Source organism: Gambusia affinis, linkage group LG11 (assembly GCF_019740435.1).
Source record: "Gambusia affinis linkage group LG11, SWU_Gaff_1.0, whole genome shotgun sequence".
In the NCBI taxonomy this organism is placed as follows: Eukaryota; Metazoa; Chordata; class Actinopteri; order Cyprinodontiformes; family Poeciliidae; genus Gambusia; species Gambusia affinis.
In genome coordinates, this window is record NC_057878.1 from 6,992,455 (window position 1) to 7,012,493 (window position 20,039).

The 20,039-nt window shown below is 41.3% G+C and overlaps 1 protein-coding gene across 5 annotated transcripts in view; it reads right to left on the reverse strand.

Moving 5' to 3' along the window:
* The window catches only part of sema5ba (sema domain, seven thrombospondin repeats (type 1 and type 1-like), transmembrane domain (TM) and short cytoplasmic domain, (semaphorin) 5Ba), a 229,250-nt gene that overhangs the window by 66,216 nt on the left and 142,995 nt on the right, over positions 1-20,039 (reverse strand). For all 5 annotated transcript variants that reach the window (XM_044132807.1, XM_044132811.1, XM_044132808.1 and 2 more), the window contains 4 exons: positions 15,495-15,557; positions 14,633-14,731; positions 14,319-14,532; positions 4,918-5,203 (listed from right to left, as the gene is read on the reverse strand). In XM_044132807.1, the coding sequence (XP_043988742.1) occupies positions 4,918-5,203; positions 14,319-14,532; positions 14,633-14,731; positions 15,495-15,557 (662 nt within the window). The remainder of the gene's footprint in view (positions 1-4,917; positions 5,204-14,318; positions 14,533-14,632; positions 14,732-15,494; positions 15,558-20,039) is intronic.

Below are 20,039 nucleotides of genomic sequence, written 5' to 3' on the forward strand. Positions count from 1 at the left end.
TTGCCCTGCGACAGACTGGCGACCTGTCCAGGGTGAACCCGCCTCTTACCCGGGACGCAGCTGGAGATAGGCACCAGCAACCCTCCTGACCCCATTAGGGAAGAAGGGTGTAAGAAAATGGATGGAGGGATGGATTGAACCACGCATATAGGCAGGGATCCACCGCTGAGGCCAATATTCAAGCAGCTGAAGTGTGAAAAACTGAGGAGATCTGTGTGGGGTTCTTTTGACGTCTCTGGGAAAAATCTTTAAGGCAAAGGAATCCAGGAAACCCACATACAATGTTAGAAATATTACAGACCTGGGTTGACTTTGGAGCAGACTGGGACAAATGGAACAAGAACAAGGCAAAAATGTCCAAATATTTGGGGGAAGGGGAGACTCTTTCTTCCCAAAGGATGATTTAGGCAAAAAAAAAAAAAAATTACTCTCGGCAAAAAATGACACAAGCCATTCTTTTAGGAAGGTGATGACATGTTAAGGTTCTAATTATTCTAAGATTATGAATGTGTGGGCACATTTTTCATACAATGATGATACTTTGTTCTGGTGCAAGAGCTAAAATCCTTTTTAAAAAGCCCAAAACTAAAACCGCTTTCCTTTCGAGAGGACAATAAAAAAGGTGACCAGACTCAGTTTGACGTTGTGAAACAGCTAAATTGCTGCGCTGATCAATGCTAACAGGTGAGAGGCTGAAAACCCTGAAGATTTCTCTCTCTGTGTGTGTCCTGCTGTTTATAGGTGGGAGAAGGGAAAACACCGGGGTAACTGCAGATACAAAACGCAAGAGGCAGAAGAAAAGTAGTCGAAGTGCGGCGGTTTGTTTGTGTTTGTGTGAAATGCTCAGTGGAAAATTTGAAATGAATAAGCAATATATGATATATGAGTCTTAACTTTTACTTTCTTAAAATATGTTCTTTGTTTCATAATATTTAATTTACAATAGCATTATAATGTGTTAGGTTTGCAGCAAATTTAAGTAAAAGTATCCCTGGACGCTCATGAGATTTCTGGGCTTTTTTTTTTAAACATTAATTTTAAAAATTATTTAAGTGTCTTTTGAGGTATTCCGTAAACGCTCAAGGATTATTTTCACAGGTTAATAACACGGACTATTTACCCGTTTGCTGTTTCTACTCGTGTTTACGTGATTAACAAAAGCTGCAAGAGAAATGAGCAAATCTTGCTGCGGAGAAAAATAAATAATGAATAATTGTAATAAAGTTTATAGCAAATTACTGCCCACAGAGGGCTTACAATCAAGGTAACAGATTTGGAAAGAAGCTCCAAGAAAGGAAGCAACATGACTAATAATTAGTGTGAGGCTTGGCAGATTATAATGAACTGTCTGGGGATACGTAGCGCCGTTGAATCCCACAAACTGACATCTTGTTATTACAAAATTCTCATTAAATTGGTTTCCCAAGAAAGCCTCTCCAGCACACAGAAGAATGCAAGTGCGGAAAATGAGTGTGTGTGTGTGTGTGTGTTCAGACATGAGAGCTTCAAATTTACTAAAAGGCATGATAACAGTGTTTGTTATCATGTCAAACAGTGAAGATCGTAACGCCTCACCTTGGAGGGAGTTTGTTGTGACTGTTTGCTGTTTCACAGTTCAGTTTTCTTTCTCTGTATCCATTTTCTCAATGCCTGAGAATTTGCTTGATTTGATTAATGAGAAGCTCTATTCAGATTTCTTTGAAAGTTCTGGATTTTTTTTTTTTTTTTTTGTGAGGTACTGAATAACTGGAATGAAGCACGACGGCTTCGTCTGCCCTGACTCAGAAAATCGGAAACTAAAATAAAAGTGTTTGAGCTTCTGCATGGCGCAGTGGGTAGCACTGTTGCCTTGCAGCGAGACGATCCTGGCTTTATCTGCAAAAAGACAAAATCTTACCAAGTGTTTTTGGTCCAGTTTCTAGAGCAGACACCTTAATACACCTGAAATAAGACTAAACTAACTTACATGCAACTTTTCAGTTACTTAAAGAGGTTTGTTTTAAGTAAATAATTCCTTAATATTGATGAAAAAAATACTTGTTCCATTGAGTGTGACAAACGAAGGTGCAGTAAATATCCCGGATTGCTCTCCCCAGTTATTACGTTCGTCCCTGGTCTACTGGTCATACATTCTATTTCCTCCCCTCCCCATCTTACGTTCATTCATTTGAACATGGCGTTCTTAAACAAACAGGTGCCTCTGCTTCCAGTGAGATTAAAATAAATCTTAATGAAACTGTTGTAAAGCCAAATGCATATTTTGTGTGAGCCTAAAATTTCCATTCAGTATAATAGGTGGGATTTCAGGCATAATTCAGTTTTAACCGGACATTCGTACATGCAGCAGCAGCAGCAGGCGTCCTCAGACCCTCAAACATCATTTATGCTCCGGTCTCAGCAAACACTGTCAATGGGGTCACGTTTCCAATAACGCATTTTCAAAAAAGATGCATTTTGGTGCAACCGGGTTATCGCTGAAATCTTTATGGAATCCATATTTGACGGCTTTGCTTCTAAAAATCATTGCCGCTTGTTATTCTGTCCAGAGAGGTGGAACTATGTCACACAGCGCTGGTTCCAGTACGGTTTGGATAGCGTGCAGACAGGAGAGTGTCAAGACGAAAGTGGCTGAGGTGTAATAACAGAAGAAGTGCAGGATGACGGCTCCGCCGGCTCCTTCAGGACCACAGACAGCTCCAGGAACGCATCAGTGGATGAAATTGAAAACAAATGAGAGCCGTTGCCACGTATCCACAATAGGAACAGTGACACATTTTGACTGAAACAAACAAACAAAACAAAATGTTTAATTCATGTTCACAGTACTGGTGTTGAACAATCGGCGCTGAAATCATGGACTAAAAGTTCCCTGACTTCTGTTCATTTCCTTACTTTTCTGAAAACAGTTTTTTTTTTTTTTTTTGTTCAGGCTTTTGTTGTTGTTGTGTTACATTTGCTCTCTGCTATCAACTTAAACCACCTGGCTTGTCCACCTAAGCAGCTCTTATTCGGTATCTTTTTTTTTCTTCTGTCACCAGAAGGCACAACAAAGTCTGAAACTGAAACTGCAGTTTGGAGGCGTGGCGAAGACCTCAGACATCTGGACGACGGAAGATCTCTGCAGCAGTGCATAAGTACAACAAGGTGTGCAGAAAAACTTGAATGCTATCATTTTGGTATACGTCCTCCTTAGTAAGTGCACGAGTAGGTAAGAAAAAGTATATTTGATTGTTTATACCAAACTTTGGACTTTGAAAGTACTGGACATTATCAATCTTTTCTGGTCAAACTGGATCCTTAAACCGATTTCTTTTCCAAGCAGGAAGTAAGAAACAAAAAGGTGAGGGTGACAGGAGCACTTGTAGAATCCAGTCCCCCTAACAGCTGCAACCTGACTAACCTGAATCTTCTTTATGCGCTTATTCAACAGCACAAAACAATCCCACACCTGGGATTTGATACTTTTCAAACTCGGACATCAAACTGTAGTCTTAAAATTACTAAAAAGCAGAATGTCACCAAAGAGCGACATGCAAAAGGGTAACACTTTATTTGACAGGTCGTGAGTAAGACTGTCATGAACAGTCAATCCAGGAGATCAGCAGAGATCGGTCTCATGGGTAATCGGTATCGGAATCGGCAGCAAAAAACCTGATCAGAGCATCCTTAGTAATAAAAATATCAAAATGTGTGTGACAACGGCTTAGCACCCCAATACATTAAGGATCCGTTGTGGTTGTATCAACCTTCTGGTTCTCTCATGTCTTTTGGTTCTGGTTCTGCATTCCCAGAACCAGAACCAGACCAGGAGAAGCAGCATTCAGTTTCTAAGCAACGCAAATCTGAAACAAACTTCTTGAAAACTGTAAAACAGCCGAAACACTGACTTCCTTCAAATCGAGACCAAAACCCAGATGTTTAGAGTTGCATTTGTACCATAATAAATGAAACACTGGCCAACATTTTGATGTGTGAAAGACGACACTTGGAAAAATGTAATGTTTCAATTGTTGATTTGTGTGTTTTTATGAAGTGAAGGACTGTGACCTGCCATGTTCCTGAAATGTGCAACACAAATAAAATTTGATTGAATGATGGATAACATTGAGTTACAAAAAATACTTTTTGGAAGTTGTCCATGTTCTTTCAACTGAATAAGAACTATTTTGTACCGCTGAATCCAAGAATGACCTCCACTTTTTTTTTTTTTATTTACTTTATTTCTCCAGGTAAGCCCCATTGAGATCTGGATCTCATTTTCAAGAAGGACCTGGGCAGAATCTGCAACACACAGCAACCTGGTTACAAAATAAAACTAATTAATACATACGCACAAGTGTAAAACAAAAGGAAACAATTTAAAAGGAGTTACACTGTTTAATAACCTGACCTGGTTTTCTCAGTCAGGTCAAGTTTTTACTCCAATTTGATTTAGAGAAATCCGATCTTTAGACTAAATTGATTACATTTTTGCGACTTCATCAGTTTATTTCTCATCCAAAAAAGGTTTTAGGAGGAAAAAAAAAAGTTTTCTCACAGAGAGTATTATTTAAATGACGCCAAATTGAATTTCTGTAAATTGAGTAATAAACACTGATAATGGTTATAAATTGAAATTTAAATCTTCATTGTGCAAAATTTAGGGCAGGAACTTCCTTTTCTTCGAACGGCTCAGATGTTCAGCTGCAGGGGTATCTCTCTACAGAGCTCAACAGTAATCAGCCATCATCCCAGCATCTCAAACTCACATGCATCATAGTTCAGAAAGTCGACCCGATTGAGCAAAACCAATGTGAGTCTTGGATTCAGCACATCAAAATGACCCTAAAACAGTTGAAAAAAACCCCCCAGAGTATATTTTTTTTGGCTGTTGACCAGTGTGATGAACGCGTGTGACAAACGTCGTAGTCCACTCACACATTGGTGGTGAAGATGCCGTAGATGAGGTCTTGCTCGGGGAGGTAGAAGGTGCTCTGCAGCTCGTTGTAGTAGAAAGGGATCTCTCCGGACCGGGAGCAGTTGAGCCGCGCCTTCATGAACGTGGTCCAGGTGTCCTCCAGGAGGAAGCGCCCGCCGATGTCGTTCTTGCACACCCGGGCCACGCGGGAGTACACCGTCTTGCCACAGTCGTGCTCCACCGCGTTCTCCCTCAGGAAGAAGAAGGTGAAGAGGCCGATGTCATAGGCGGAGATGAAGTGGGGCTCTGCGGTGGGGAAGGAGGAGACACGAGGGAGAGGAAGATCATTATGTTGACCCGGGAGGATGGGGGTGAAAAAGCAGAAATATGTTTGCAACATTTATCTTCTGGACACTGTTGCTTTGAACTTTGTTCGCATTATTGATTGCAATAAGGCCTTGAAATGTCTACGACCGCATTCCTGTTTAAGCTGCCTTTGGGAAAAGAACCCCAGTGGCAAATGAGTAAATAAGAGAAGATGCTGCAGAGGGCGAAGGAGAGTGAAAGATATAAACATGGTTTCACGTAAATCTGTCTTGAGGTTTTGATGCTAAATCCATCAAAACTGGATGCCTGTGTTGCTTTTATTACCCCTGGACGGCACAGGGGATGATTAATGTCCGCCTGCTGGACGCTCCAGGTAAGAGACTGCAAAACAGGGATGAGGAGATCTTAAGTAATTGTTGGAAAGGAATTAGACGGCTTCAGCCAGTATATCGATTTCTGGCACAAGTTTAAAAAAAATGTATGATGAATTATTAATTTCATTATTATGTCTCCTGGTGGACGTTTGTCAGAGCTTCTGTGCAGGAACTTTGGGGACTTTTTGTGACGGACATTTGGACAGGGGCCTCAGAATAATTTCAGTTCCAGTTAAAGCCTCTTTCTGGAGCTCACAGTGTTTCTGAGAAACCTGAAAACTCAATGAGCCTCCTCAAGGCTTAAGATTTTTCTCCTTTTGTTGTAACCTTGTTAAAAACAAAAGTTTTTCTTTTTTAACTCGTGGAAACTAGATCTTTTGGAGACAATTTGATTTCACAAGAGAGGTCTGACAGTTTCTTCAGAAGTCACTAACAAACAGAATCGAGTGTTGTAAGTGAATACAATAGATAAGATATAATGAAATGTATCTTTTCTGCTATAAGCATAAATATCAGCGTCATTGTGAAGTGGAAGAAAAAATACAAATTAGAGAGGCACAATATTGGATTTTTGGTTGATATCCGATATGCCGATATGTTGATATCCGATATGTTGATATACTAAAACCCATTTGGCCAAAACCCATACCAATACTGATATTTTTTTCTACTTACTGAAACTATGTGGCTTTTTCTACTGTGGAATTAAAATACTTTATTATCTTTGTCAGCTTAGTCTGCTAAAAAAAATAAAAATGCTACAAAGGAGGCTGAAAACGATGCAACACCTTCAACTATCATATTTAATGTCACATTTATTCATGAAATTTATCACTCTAGGACAATGATAGCACTCAAACAGTGCAAATTTGACATTGTGCTGTGCTGCAGGCAACATCGTCACTGGTTTGTCACATAAAAAATTTTTGTATTTTGACGGAATGGTCGATGTCTGATATTAAATCTTTAGCTAATATCGGCCGATACTAGCTAAAGTATCGGCCGATACTTTAGTATTTTAGCCGATACTAAAATATCGGCTAAAATACTAAATGTATTTAGTATTAGGGATGGACAATAATATTGTCCATCCCTAATACAAATAGTTATTAAAATGTCCCAGAGTTTATATTCTCTAAATCTCTATAAACTCTTTTCCCCCTTCTGCAAGGTTTCCCAGGATTATTCCTGGAATTTTTATTTTCCTCCCACAACCGCACAAGGATAAGAGATGGAAATGCAAGTGGCAATCCGTGGAATGCGTTGGTCCGGCATAAAAACAAATTAAATGGAAACAAGGAGTATCAATACTTTCCCAAGGATTTGAAGCTTACCGAGCGCATCCTTCTGCTAATGCTTCGCAATTAATAAGCAGACATCGACAGAATGTCAGAAAGAGAAAGAGCTTTATAAAACGGAAACAACCACACTGGTGTTTTGACACTGAGCTGATTGTGGTTTCAACGCTGGGAAGATTTGTTTTGTATTGTTGTCTTTTCATCTGTCAGGCTTCTGCACGAATGATTAAAAATAATAAAAGAAAGGAAAAGAAAGGACTACTGAGCTGCTGTTGCCTCACTTCACCACCGGGACCTACTTGTTGGAAGTGAAATCCCAGTCAGACACAGCGACAGCAAAATGATAAAAACCTTAATTTGCACATGTATACATGAAAATAAAACATAATAACTAAGCTGATTTTGCAACAGAGTCCCTTAAACACACTCAGAGAGGGAGGAACCTCTTAGCCATTAGGATGTAATGCATCCCCGGGCCGGCAGGACGTTTTGTTTAATATAAAGCGTCTGAAATTGAGCGGGAGGAGAAAACAACTTTGGTGTCCGGAGGGCGGCGGGAGCATAATTCCATTTCGCTGCGACTTTTTCGGACTGCGGCGTTGATGAAACCACTTGTGGTGTGGAAAAAAAAAAAAGATCAAAGAGGTAGTAATCAGCTGCAGGATGCAATTTTTAATAAAAAAAAAAAAAAGCTGTAATCAAGTTTTATAATTCTCTCTCCCTCTTTGATTACTCTGCAGAAACATGGAGCGGAGGTCTTTATGCAGCGCCGGCTAATTTAGCAGGTGATCTAATCCACTTATCCAGTTTAGGTTTAATGAAGTGAACATCCTAATCAGTTTGTTCCCAGTTTGTGTTCTAAATAATAACAAGGAAACGTGGCAATGAAAGCAAAACAAACTGAGTGAATTTATCACTATTAGACAAACCAGTCAAAGGCGTCACTTAATAACAATATCCACAATAAAAACAACTTCATTGAGACTATTGTAATTTACAGAGGGTTAATTAGTGTCAACATGTATTCACCGCAACAAGAAGATCAACAAGAAACATCAGTTTTTCCTTCCCTGAGGCTAAAGGCTAGCTGAAACACTGCTTTCCTCTTATGTGTTTATTAGCTCAGCAAAATAAATCATTCAGCAAAGACCTGCCTGATTTAGAGCTTTGTGTGTTTATGCACACAATATACACATCAAGCAAAGAGCAAAAAAAAGATGGCATGTTCTGCACTTCAATAAGAGAGGTGCATAGGCGCCTCCTGCTGAGCCGTAAACCCATTTTTCCTGCCTGACTGGTGAAGCGCAGGGGAAGCAACGTCAGGTAATGTTGCAGATCAGACGCAGCAGCACTACATCAAAGGCTACTTAACAGTCAAATGTGGAAAATATTGAGAGAATACAGCACAATTAATTCATATTTAACAGAGTAATGCTTATATAAAAAAGCATTTTTTATATAAATTTGTTAAAACTTTGAGACAGTATAGCATAAAACAGATTATCTTGAGTGCTGCCAGTGTTGAGTAAAAACAACCAATCAGCGCCAAGAGGCGGGTCTTAGCACCGTCAATCATGCCTGTATACACCAAACCACTTCCCCTTTGCTCTCTGCTATGCTAAAGCTACTTCCCTATAGTGAGAGTCACTATGTTAAGTAAATGTTTCTCCTGAAACAGTAAGTTGCTTTGCCAGCAATAGGAAATTTATCAGCATGTACACGAGCATGAGTGACAGCGCTAAGACTCTCCTCCCGGCTCTAATTGGCTGTTTTTGACCGAGAGCAAACTGCAGGGCAAATGTAGCTCAGGGAGGAGCTTAATCCTTTCACAGATTATCTGTCTTATATTACAGCAGTGACCATTTTAACAAATATGTAAAAAACATATTTTATAAAAGTTACATATCGCAGCTTTAACCCAAATGTTATTGCGAAAGACGTTGGATATTTTTAACCCAAAATTGGGTCAAAAATTTTTAACTTAGCCTCTTTGAGCTAAGTTGAAAGCTTTGTCCCAAAAGGACAATGGAGGATTTACATTGGGACAAGCTAATGTGCCAATGTAAACGAATATTTCCTTTATTTATTTTAAAGGAAAATAAATACGCTTTCAAATTTGTTGCCAAAAAGCGCTGCTGTAACAAAAGCAATAATCCATCACACGCACATTTGTTTCACTTTATATGCAAAGTGCATTAAGCGTGAAATTTGTCACCGAAATGAAACTGCATGTCAGGGAAAATACAAAGCGTAATGAAATTTGCATGGTAGTCTGATCATTTTTATCTCAAAAGAAAACTTTGTATAAAAATCATCCAGAACTGCATGGCTGCACAGTTGGTGGTGGTACCATCTCCCCCTGGATTTCTAGGTGTACTTTGTATCTTCTCTCCTTCTAATGGTGTGTTCTGGCTTCCTCTCACCGTCCAACAATAGGTATCTCAGGTAAATTGGCCCCTCTAAATTCCCCTTAGGATGGGAGTTTGTGCGTGCAGCATTATTTGTCATATTTATGTCTATATTCCACTGTAATGGATTGGCCATCCAGTATATACACATCCCCCGTTGACCTCGGAGGATATTACCCCCCCAAATGGATGGATACACTTAAAAAATTCAACTAACCTTCCAAAATTGCAGTTGGTGAAATTTATACGCAGTAACATGTCAGTTCTGTGTGATTAAATAATATCCTGGCAACATTTACTGGTGGTCTGGCGGCAGATGAGATTTATCACTACCTTCACAGAGGGCTGCTCAGTTATTGAGTTTCATTGTCTTTGTGCACAACGCTGCAAAAAATAAAAAAAGAGAAGAAGTCTGCTTCAAGTCTGTGATGCCACTGTGAGGCAGATGATTCTGAACGGAGAGCGGATAAGAAAAGCCTGCCAGCATTTTGTTTCCAAAACAAAAAAGTTCAGTTTTTAGGATGAAAGATCTCCTCTTCTTTCTATATATTCCCCTACTATAGAAATAAGAGACGTTCTCGACATGTTTTGTTTTTATATTAGGCAAACATTGTGCGTCAGCGACACTTCTGAGAAAGCTGAGTGGAGGTTGAGGTGTGAGTTGCTGCAACGTAAATCAATATTTCATCACACTTGAAGTCTAAGGACTTTTAGACGCCTAAATACCTTCAGAAAAAAACCCAACCTTTAATTTTACTAAAAAAATATTCAATCAGCAGGGAATGAACGTCTAACGCTGTCTGCACTGATGAATGCTGACTCACCCTGGCATGCTGTGTGCTTGAAACTGTAAGTAGATTTACCAAATATTTAATGATTTCAGCCAACGCTTGTCTGACCACTTTCAGGCACGTGTGGCACATTATAATGTCGTTCTCAATCTGATCCTTTAGTGTAAAAGAAAAAAAGACAGTAACATCAGGACAAACGTGAAAAAGCCCATCCTAAATCCACACCTTTGATCCCAAAACACGCACACTATTCAGAACAGCGACACATTAAGAGAAATGTACTTACGTCAATGACATGAAAGGCTTCATGTTCCACAAAATCCCCTCTAATTTTCTCAAATCTAGACATATGTACCATTTATGTGTCAATACATCTGCATTCTTGGTTTGAAATGCAGCTTTATAACAACAAACACTCCACTTTAAGTTGGAGAAGCGTCCCACGATCACTCTTAAATACGGTGAAGGATGTACTGGCAAATCTCTTTTCAAAAGGTGTAGAAACACCTCATAGAGAGCAATGGCGTTTAGTTGTGATTGGGTCTTCCAGGAGAGGCTACAGGTCCATCTCTCTGTATACTCCAGCCTTGTTAAATAGTACAGCAGAAAACTTGGGGCTGTCCTGAAAGCTACACTGGGTGGCACATAAAATATGAGAAGCAAAGAATTGGACCCAGCAGCGATTTTTGTTAAAAGCAATAAAAACAATTAAACATATTTATTTCTGTGCTGATATGTCTGTTTAATCAATAATTCAGCAGCAAGAAATGGTTATTTTGTCAATGCAATTTAATGCAGCCCCATCGCTAAATTTAAACCTTCTTGTGTACACTGTTTTTGATGGCAGGCCCCAACGTTCCTTGTGACATTCAGATGTATGACAGAAAACAGTCGGTCAGCACCTGGCAGACGACCAATCCGATAAGGGAACGAATAGATTAGATCTAGGATACTCCCACGACCTCTCTTACCCGCCGGCCCCTGCCGTTCTCCTGAACCAGCGAGAGCTTAGAGCTGGAAATGAGATTTTCATTCACACCCTGAAATCCACCGGGAACCCCGTATCTCATCACAGACGCCGCCACGAAAGCAAAAAAAAAAGAAAGGAAAAAAAAGAGCAGGTTTTGCACGCTCGGATGGAGCCCAACATGTGCGTTTAACTGCCTGCCTATCCAGCTGCGGTTACGCTGATTGGGACGTTATCTACTTTGTTACTCATCTTCCTCCGTCTCGAATCATTTCACAAACTTTCTTTCCGCTCGTGCGTGCGGTTTTAAATCCACGTGCACGCAGCTGCTACCCACGCGCCGCCTGATTACTGTCTAAATACTCAGTGACAAACTCTCACCTGCATGGTGAGGCCCTGCGTGGTGTGACACATGCTGTGTGCTGTAATTTCACCCTCTCTGTGGGACGAAGAATAATTATATCGCTCACTGACTCCCCGGTCTGTCGTCTCTGCATCCATCCTCTGTGATAAGCACACAAACTCACAGCCTCTCCTGTCATCCATCTTTAGTTGGACTCCATCTACTGTGAAGCTTCACTTTTTCCACGGGACAGCTAAGGAAGTGGAGAGCCAGCTATGAGCACCAAACACCTTCATGCAACACCCAAATCTACCTCAACCTTCATATATATTTTCATCAGCCTTTATGACAATTAACTAAAAGACAACGTGCTCTCCACGGTCCTGAATTTTGAAAAATAAAGCAAATAAACTCACATAAACCAACAAATAAGAGCATACAATCATATTTGTAGCTAAATTAACTTTTTTTTTTAAAGAAAACAGAGTAGTTGGAAACATTTTTGTGGTTTACTTTAGTGATGAAGAGAGCCAGCAGCATCCATGTTCATAGATCTTTGTGAAATGACATTTAATGCAAGCAGATGCTCTAAAATCATCATCTATTTTATTAACTATATTAATAATATAGTGTTGTTGCTGAACAACAACCAGTGTGATTTTTAATCCTTGACAATCCTAATCAGGTGATCTTTCATCCGCACCAAAACAGGACTGAAAAACAGGAGTTAAACAACTTTTACAGCCACAACCTGGTGATTTTAAAATAAAACTTAATTGGAAATGGTGTTTATGAATTCAGTGGAAAATCCTCAGCTGTAAGCAGAGCGTAAAGATTTCAACATAAACTCTGAAAAGATAGAAAGCAGTCAGACGGTGTTATTCTGAGGCTAATGTTGTGTTTTGCACAGTGTTTAAACATTTTGGTTTTCTTTTTATGTTATTTGACTGCTAAAAATCGTCAAGCACTTTCACCAATTAGGCGCTGGATCAGGAGTGGTGGAAAATGTTTCTAATTATGAGCCTAATTAACTCAAAAACTACAGCAAGCATTTAGAATGCTGAGGTCAGAGTCTTCATCAGACAGACAGAGTGTCTGCATAGCACAGCATGAGATGAATATATAACATTATCACAAAATGCAAGTAGCACTAACAGAAATTTAGATTTTGATTTATTTGATGTCCATAAAGTTTCTATAAAACAATCTGCAGCTGCTTGGGTTAGCATCTGACCAAAACATTAAAGCTGCAATTTTATTCCTACGAAGAAGGGATGACAGAATTTGATTTATTTAAAAGCCATGCAATTAAAGCACACACAAAAAGATATACAGTAGTGTGAAGGGGGTATTGCTAATCAAGTACTTGGCAGATTTTTGTTAGTTCGTTGCTTTAAACCAGTGTTTCTCAATTCCGGTCCTCAGGCCCCCCTTCCCTGCATGTTTTAGGTGTTTTCCTTCTGCCACACATCTGGTTTGAATCTGTAGGTGATTAACAGGCTTCTGCAGCACTTGATGGTCATGCAATCATTTTAATCAGCTGTTCTGGAGTAGAGGTACATCTAAAACATGCAGAGCAGGGGGGCCTGAGGACTGGAATTGAGAAGCGCTGCTTTAAACCATGATGAAAGCAAAGTGATAATGCCATGCGTCAGTCATTTTTTTCTGAGGAGTTTTAGCTGATTTCCAAGTAAAGTGAGCAAACAAGTCAGAGGAAAATACAACATAGCAATCAGGCAATCTACCTGCAGACTTACTGTACAAGTATCTTTGTGTTACTGCAGAATGTATGAAGGAAAACTGGACAGGAATCTGACTCACATCTACGTTTCTGCTGAATTCAGGACATGTGTGAGCAAAAATTTCTGCTGCAGTGTGTTGTCCCAGGAAAAGACTCAGAGTCAGCAGCAGAGAGATTATTGACACTAACCCCCGAAGGACAGACAGCGTTCCATGTTTCTTCCATTTCATAAATCCCACTGAGTCCCGTACCCAACCTGAGCCATGTTCCACATGCAACTCTGCACCAAAACAGTCTCTCTAATCCTTTTGCAAACACCCCTACCGGACAGGTCCGCCTCCGCTACAACGAGACACAATTGTTTTGGAAGCGAAAGTGCGGACTTGGCCTCGTCCGGCGCGCCAAAGAGGCCAGTGAAAATGTTTGAAGGAACGGCAGGAATTTTCAGAGGTTTGTTGAAACAACTTGTGCGGATTACCGGGGAATCCAGGAGGCTTTAGAAAATATCGGATGATGTGTCTGCGGAGATTACATTTCTCTCGGGGTGTAAAAGACAATCACTAAACATCGAGTTTGTGAAATACTGACGAAGATAACACCACTGGAGCAGCTAGCAATTTCAATTTTGATGTTTTTTTTTTCTTTTCTTTTTTCCACTAAGAGAATTGAGTGAAAATGAATAATACTCTAGTTTATTGAGAAGTTCTTGCTGGTGTGTTTTCTTGGTCTGGGTGACCTTGTTTAGACTATTTACAAAATAAGGAGACATTGTTGAACTGGTTTGCATTTAGGGTTGTCAGAGTGAAAAAAAACATATGCATACTATACTTCCTAGATATTTGTAAAAAGATGCTAAAAACAATGTACCTGTTTCCTGCCACAGGTAGAACACTAGACTACTTTTTTCTGACCCAGATAAAATATACAGAAGTTTGTTGTTTAGAATAATTGGAAAAGGAAATAACTGTGGGAAATTGTCAAGAATTTGTGTGACTGTACTAGTTTTATGGTATTTTAATTTATTTCATCTTTGCGTTCATGTAAGTCTGTTCATGTATGTTTACTTATGTTAAAACAAACAAATAAAAACTTTGCTGTTTAGGATTTAAGGTATATGAGTACTTTTGCAAAACACTTTAATAGTACTGGTCTTAGTGTTGTGTAGTTCGTACCGTTCAGCCACTTGGAGTTGTACTGGGCAGTGCGCAGCGGCGGCATGCCGCCCAGGCTCCTGTAGATGACGGGGTCGCGACCCGAGAAGTCGATGACGGTGGCGGCGTAGAGCTCCCCGCTTTCGGTTACCACCGCCGTGGAGTTGTGGCGAGGGTCGTACGGGCAGCGCGCCACGCCGTTTACGCGCTCCAGCACCCTGCTGATGTTGCCCACCTGGAAAAGAAACGCAAGACCGAGGAGCAAGCCGAGTGCCAACAGGAGGGAGGAGGAAGTGATGTCACCGATTTCATATAAAGCTACTTCCTCACTCTACCTCTCTGCTGATACATAGCGGCTGGAAAGCATTAGTCCCGCAGGTCATGACCTCTGTCTTGTTCACCAGCAGGACTCTGATGTAATTCTGGCATTCCATCTGAGAAAAAAAAAAAAAAAGAGAGATGAAAATGAACATCTACAAAACGTAACAGCGGGGTGAAATCTGTATTGGTTCGCTGAATTCCACTGGACGTGTTACTAAGGAGAACAATGGAGCGAGATTCCTGGTGCAAAATTGGAACGTGGCGCTTGCAGCTTTCACCCGTGGGCCCATTGTTGAGAAATATGAATGCTAGTTTGGAGGAAAATGGCAGATTATTTGTGGCATCGACAAAGACTCGAAGTCAACTGCATGTTTTTCGGCACAAAGAATCAAATTCTTTTCAAACAAAAGTGAGGCATTGATTTATAGGCCTTCCTCTGCAGAGAAGTGAGGTAATTGAGCAAAAAAAAAAATAATAATTGTTTTGTGCATCTGGTTTCAATCTTTACCTTACAGGCTCAGTGGGAGATACATATGATTTTGCAATCAGTTCCTACAAAACAATGCGAAGGAGGCAACTGAACTCAGCAGCTGCTCTCAGGCATTTTACAAAGGACGTCCTTTCTAAGTGTCCCAACATGTCCCCATGGGCGCTTTCTTAGACATTTCCCTTCCCTTCCCATCTCGTCTGAGTGCTCTCGCCTATAAAGTTGAGAAAAACAACTTTTGATTGAAGGTTTTGAAATGGTGCTTCCCTGCCGAGGAAACTCCCGAGAGACTAACAAGCGCCGAGGCAGAAGATATCAAAAAATGGCCCCGCTGTACGCCGAGCCGCGCTGACATGGAGAGCTGTAATTGGGGGCGTGATTGAGGTTACCTCTGTTTTGCCTTTGCTCTGACATGACTTCCTGGTGTCTTCATCCGGTGCCCACTCTGTCGCCTAGGAAACAAACACAAGATGACAAAGAGGTGACAAAGAGGCCGAGATGCGGCGCGCGGACTTCCCCGAGGCACTTCGGAAAGTTACGCAACGAGCAACTTTCGCAAGCGCCTCGGGAAGGCTAAAGACGACGCCTGAAAAGGTTTTCGACCTCCACGCTGTTGGTTTATTGTGTACACGTTGCGATTGGCTTGCCAGCAAAGAGCCCATTTGCGGGGCGAGGGCGAGGCGCGCAACGAGGCAGCTGAAGGGCCGAGGACGGCTTTAGCATGTAAATGGCTTCCTCCTTCTTCCCCCCCTTTCTTCTGCTCTTTGTGGAAAAAGTTTGCAGCGCTCACCCCCTCTGCCCTCTTCCACCGTCAGCCTCGACGAGCCAATTATTTTCCCGTTGATCGTTACAGTAGGTGCTAGGCTTAATTATGGATGCAGGCGGCAGCAGCTGCAGTGCAAACACACTGATGCACACACACATACACACACACAGGGTTGCTGGCCACAGGAGCTGCGCTGGATCCCGTTAAATGGTTTGAGAGACGGTCCTCGTTTGGCCTGAACTGGGCGTGATGAGGTGCCAGAGGGCCCACGTTGTGTGTGTGTCGCTGGCCTCCTTTCACCCGTCCTCTCCCATCTCCTCAGAGAAGCGGCCCAGACAGGGCGGGTCCGCTTAAACTTTAAAGTGTAGCTTTATCGCCTATTATAATGACAATTGTTATCTCGCTGTTTGTATTTACAGTTTGAAACAATTATTAGTTTAGAGCTAAATCTTAGTGCAATTTAACCAAAGTGTTAGCAGAGCTAATCAACTCCACACGTTCACATTTGACCACGTAGCTTTTTACTGGCTTTGCTCCCAAGTAGCCAGTTAGCATTTAGCTGAATATTACAGGTTGTTATGGAGACTTGGTCGTCCCAACACGACACACTTTGTTTCATTTCTCCAGCAGTTTGTTTTACCTCTCCATCCATCCTGTTCATGTGGTGCCAAGACAAACGCGGCTCCTCGTTCAGCATTGTGACCAGAACTGGACCTCGGAGTTCAAATGTAGAGTCCACGGAAACGGCAAGATGCTGACCATTAAAGCTGGGGTGAGTGACTTGTACAAAACTAAAATATGTTATTTAAATATTTGTTCAAATTGTCACTCTGTTGTGACAATATGGTATGAGCTCCTGTCTCTTTTCAAATTAAAAGTTGTATTTTTCTACAGTTTTCTGTGTGAGATTATGACATATAACAATAAAAGGTGTATGCATTTCGAGTGTCTTAGGGTTTCCACACATCGTTACCCGGTTTGCCAACAAAACCCATTCTCCCTATACGTCTTACCTAAGCAGATAACTCTCCCAGGTGGTCAGACAATTCTCAAAATTAATGACGCCTGACAGTGACGGGTCAACCTCGAGCACAGAACAAATGCTTTTCAATAAAAGACAAATAAATGAACCTTGTTTACTCTGGAGCTCCTCTCTAACACATCCTGTGTGTGCAGCCTTGAAGTACTTAACTTCCCTTCCCCCCCGCAGTGTCTTGCAGGTATATCACTCTAACTCTCTTTCTTTGGTTTTAATTAAAGCTCAGCAGAACAGCCTAAATCTTTACAGCCAGATCGTCAGAACCTCTGCTTTGTAAAAGTCTGCTTAAACTTTAAATGCACTTTTGAATGGAACAAAATCTTCTTCTGGGCATGAAATGTTCAGTTTTTAATTTGCGGAGCGCATTAACAGCTCACATTGGTCTCTTTTGTATCGCAGCCCAAGGAATTTTTCAAACCTCCTTGCAGCCGGGGAAATTATTAAATTTAAATTGATTAGCCTCTGCATAAATGGTTGCTAATGAGTAAAAACACCAAACTGAATACCGCAGATCCCAAACTAATGAGCTAGACGAATATGTCCATGACCTGGGAATATCTTGGTGTTAAGCATATTCTCACTGACATTTTGTAATTTTCGTATTTGAAATGCAATTCCTGATGGCTTTAGAAACAGGCAAAAGATCAGCAAACAAGCAGGAAGTTCTGGGAACATTTTTTTGCTTCCAATCCAAAACATAGAAACATGAGTACAAGAGGTTCCCTGAAACAGAAACAACACAGTTTCAAAACTAATGTTTGTAATATCTTTGGATTTTTTTTGTCTTTCTTCAGAAACAATTGCTTTATTTAACTGAGTTTACTACAAAGGTTTGCTCTAGAGCACATGTGTCAAACTCGAGGCTGGTGGGCCAAACCTGGCCTGCCATAGCTTTTTACGTGACCCAGAGGCTAGACTAAACATTAAGTGTGCTTAAATATCATGTTATCAATAAAAGAAATGCAGTTTCTATCTGTTTACTGCAAATTATATCAATCAGTCCCTAAAATGTCTTGAGAATTATTGTGGAAATTCATGCAAAATCATCAAATCCCTGCACTTTTTTTGCGCTGATGCATAATTGGGAGTTTAATTCAGATTTCAGTCCACGATTTATACAGCGAGTAATAAAAAGTCGCAATTACCATCATAAATGAGCGCAGATTTTTCAAAATTAGTACCACAAACACTTTGGTCACAAAAAGTATCACGAAATCCTGGAGGGACTGAAAAGATGTTCAGTAATCTTTAATTTTAAGATTTCATTGATATTTTAACAGTTTGTGATCAGGTTTCATTAATACATTCTGGCACAGCCGGCCCTTTAAGAGCACTCGTGATCTTGATTTGGCCCAAAACCAAAATAAGTTTGACATCCCTGCTCTAGAGTGAAAGTCACCAGATGTTTGCTGAACTATTTACTATGAACTTTAGGTCAAGCGAAAAATATGGCTGACTTTCTATCCTATCTTCCGATTAAAAAAAACAACAAAACTTTCTTTTATGAACGGCATCACATCTGTGCAAATTTCACTCTTTTTTTTGTGTGTGTGTGTGTGTGTGCATCAACCTCCAACATCGAGCTTGAAAATCAAATTTGTGCCATTTTTGTATTTTACTCAAGGGGCGCACGAAATCCCTTCGAAATGACCCTCAGGGAGGGGGAGGGGGCCACCCTGCTCTAAACCAAGTATCACCATTCGCTCAGATGTTATCAGTCTCAGTGTGAGGGTGTGTGTGTGTAATCTGAAGGCCTGCTTCACATTTCATTCTCCAAAAGCACTTTTTATCTCGCTGCAAGCCTGAAGAGACGAAGAATTGGAGGAAAAGCCGAAAACACAAACCGAAGGCGTTTCGGCTGTGCTTGAATACATTAGGATGAATAAAAAAAAAACAACAAGTGAAACTTTTGTCACCATCGTTAAGAGTGTAGGTTAGAGGTGCGCCTGAGACAAATCCATTAGCGTGCTGAAGCTACATCTGGCTCGTGCAGCCATTAGAACGGGGGGCTCTGACCCATGCTGGCGGTTGAAGCTCATCTCCCCGTCTCCCACGGCAGGTCCCTTCAATTAACCCCCTCCGGGCTGAAGTGGAGGAGGAAACCGGCTGCGCAACATGGTGGACTCGAGTTAAAATGGAACCAAACATTGAAGGTGAGAAGAAATGGCACGAGTGTCTGACCGGGTGTGCGGGAGCTCCATGTTCTGCCCGCATCACTGCGGCTGCTGAACAGCACGCAGACCGTCAACAACAACCTCTAATCCAGTTTCCACCCAGAGCTCAGCGAACAGCGTGGCACCTGCCAATCAGAGAGCGGCTCCGCCCCCCCTTCTCCTCCTCTGCAGTGCATCAATCTGCTGGCTGAAATGAAAACACTGCTCCTCCACAACCTCCGTCTGTCAGCGCCTGTCAGCCAAGGGGACTAATGGAATGACGTCATTGTAAACACACACACAGACACACACAGAAGGAGCCGGATGCCTTTCCGGTGATTCACAGCTTGGAGCGTTACCCTCTCTTTCTGCGGGGCCCCGTCTACAAGAATCCCCGTCGGCTTAACCCGCTGACCTTCACCAAAAACCGCCACCCTCCTCCCCGTCGCTCCTCTCTTAATTCATTTCTTCTTTCTTCACGTCGCTTTGAAACAAAGCCACTCACACACACACTCTCTCTCTCACACACACACAGCCTGGGAGAGTACCAGGCTCTGCCTCGAATTCCTTCACCTCCCGCTCCAAAAAACGTGAATGGCCCGCCGGCCGCCAGCTGAATGAATCGCAGCGAGGCTCTGGAGTCTGTGTTTTTGTCGGGGCTCTCGTTTATTTTCTGTCATTTGTGAAGCAGGGAGGGAGCAGATCGGTTCTGCATAAATTTGCATTGCGTTGATTTAAAAATCAGGTCAAAAAACCCCCCAAAAAACCCTCAAAGACAAATCTCTTCATATGTTATTAATTATAAACAGATTAAGTAAGAAAAAAATAAGGGGAAGGAAATCACAACGCTTATTTTACAATAGAGTCCAAATGAGCAATTTTCCAACTAATTGCACTAGACACATTTAATTATAAACGCTGACACAGCACAGCATGCTGCAGCTAAAAATGGCACAAACAAGCACTAGCAACTTGG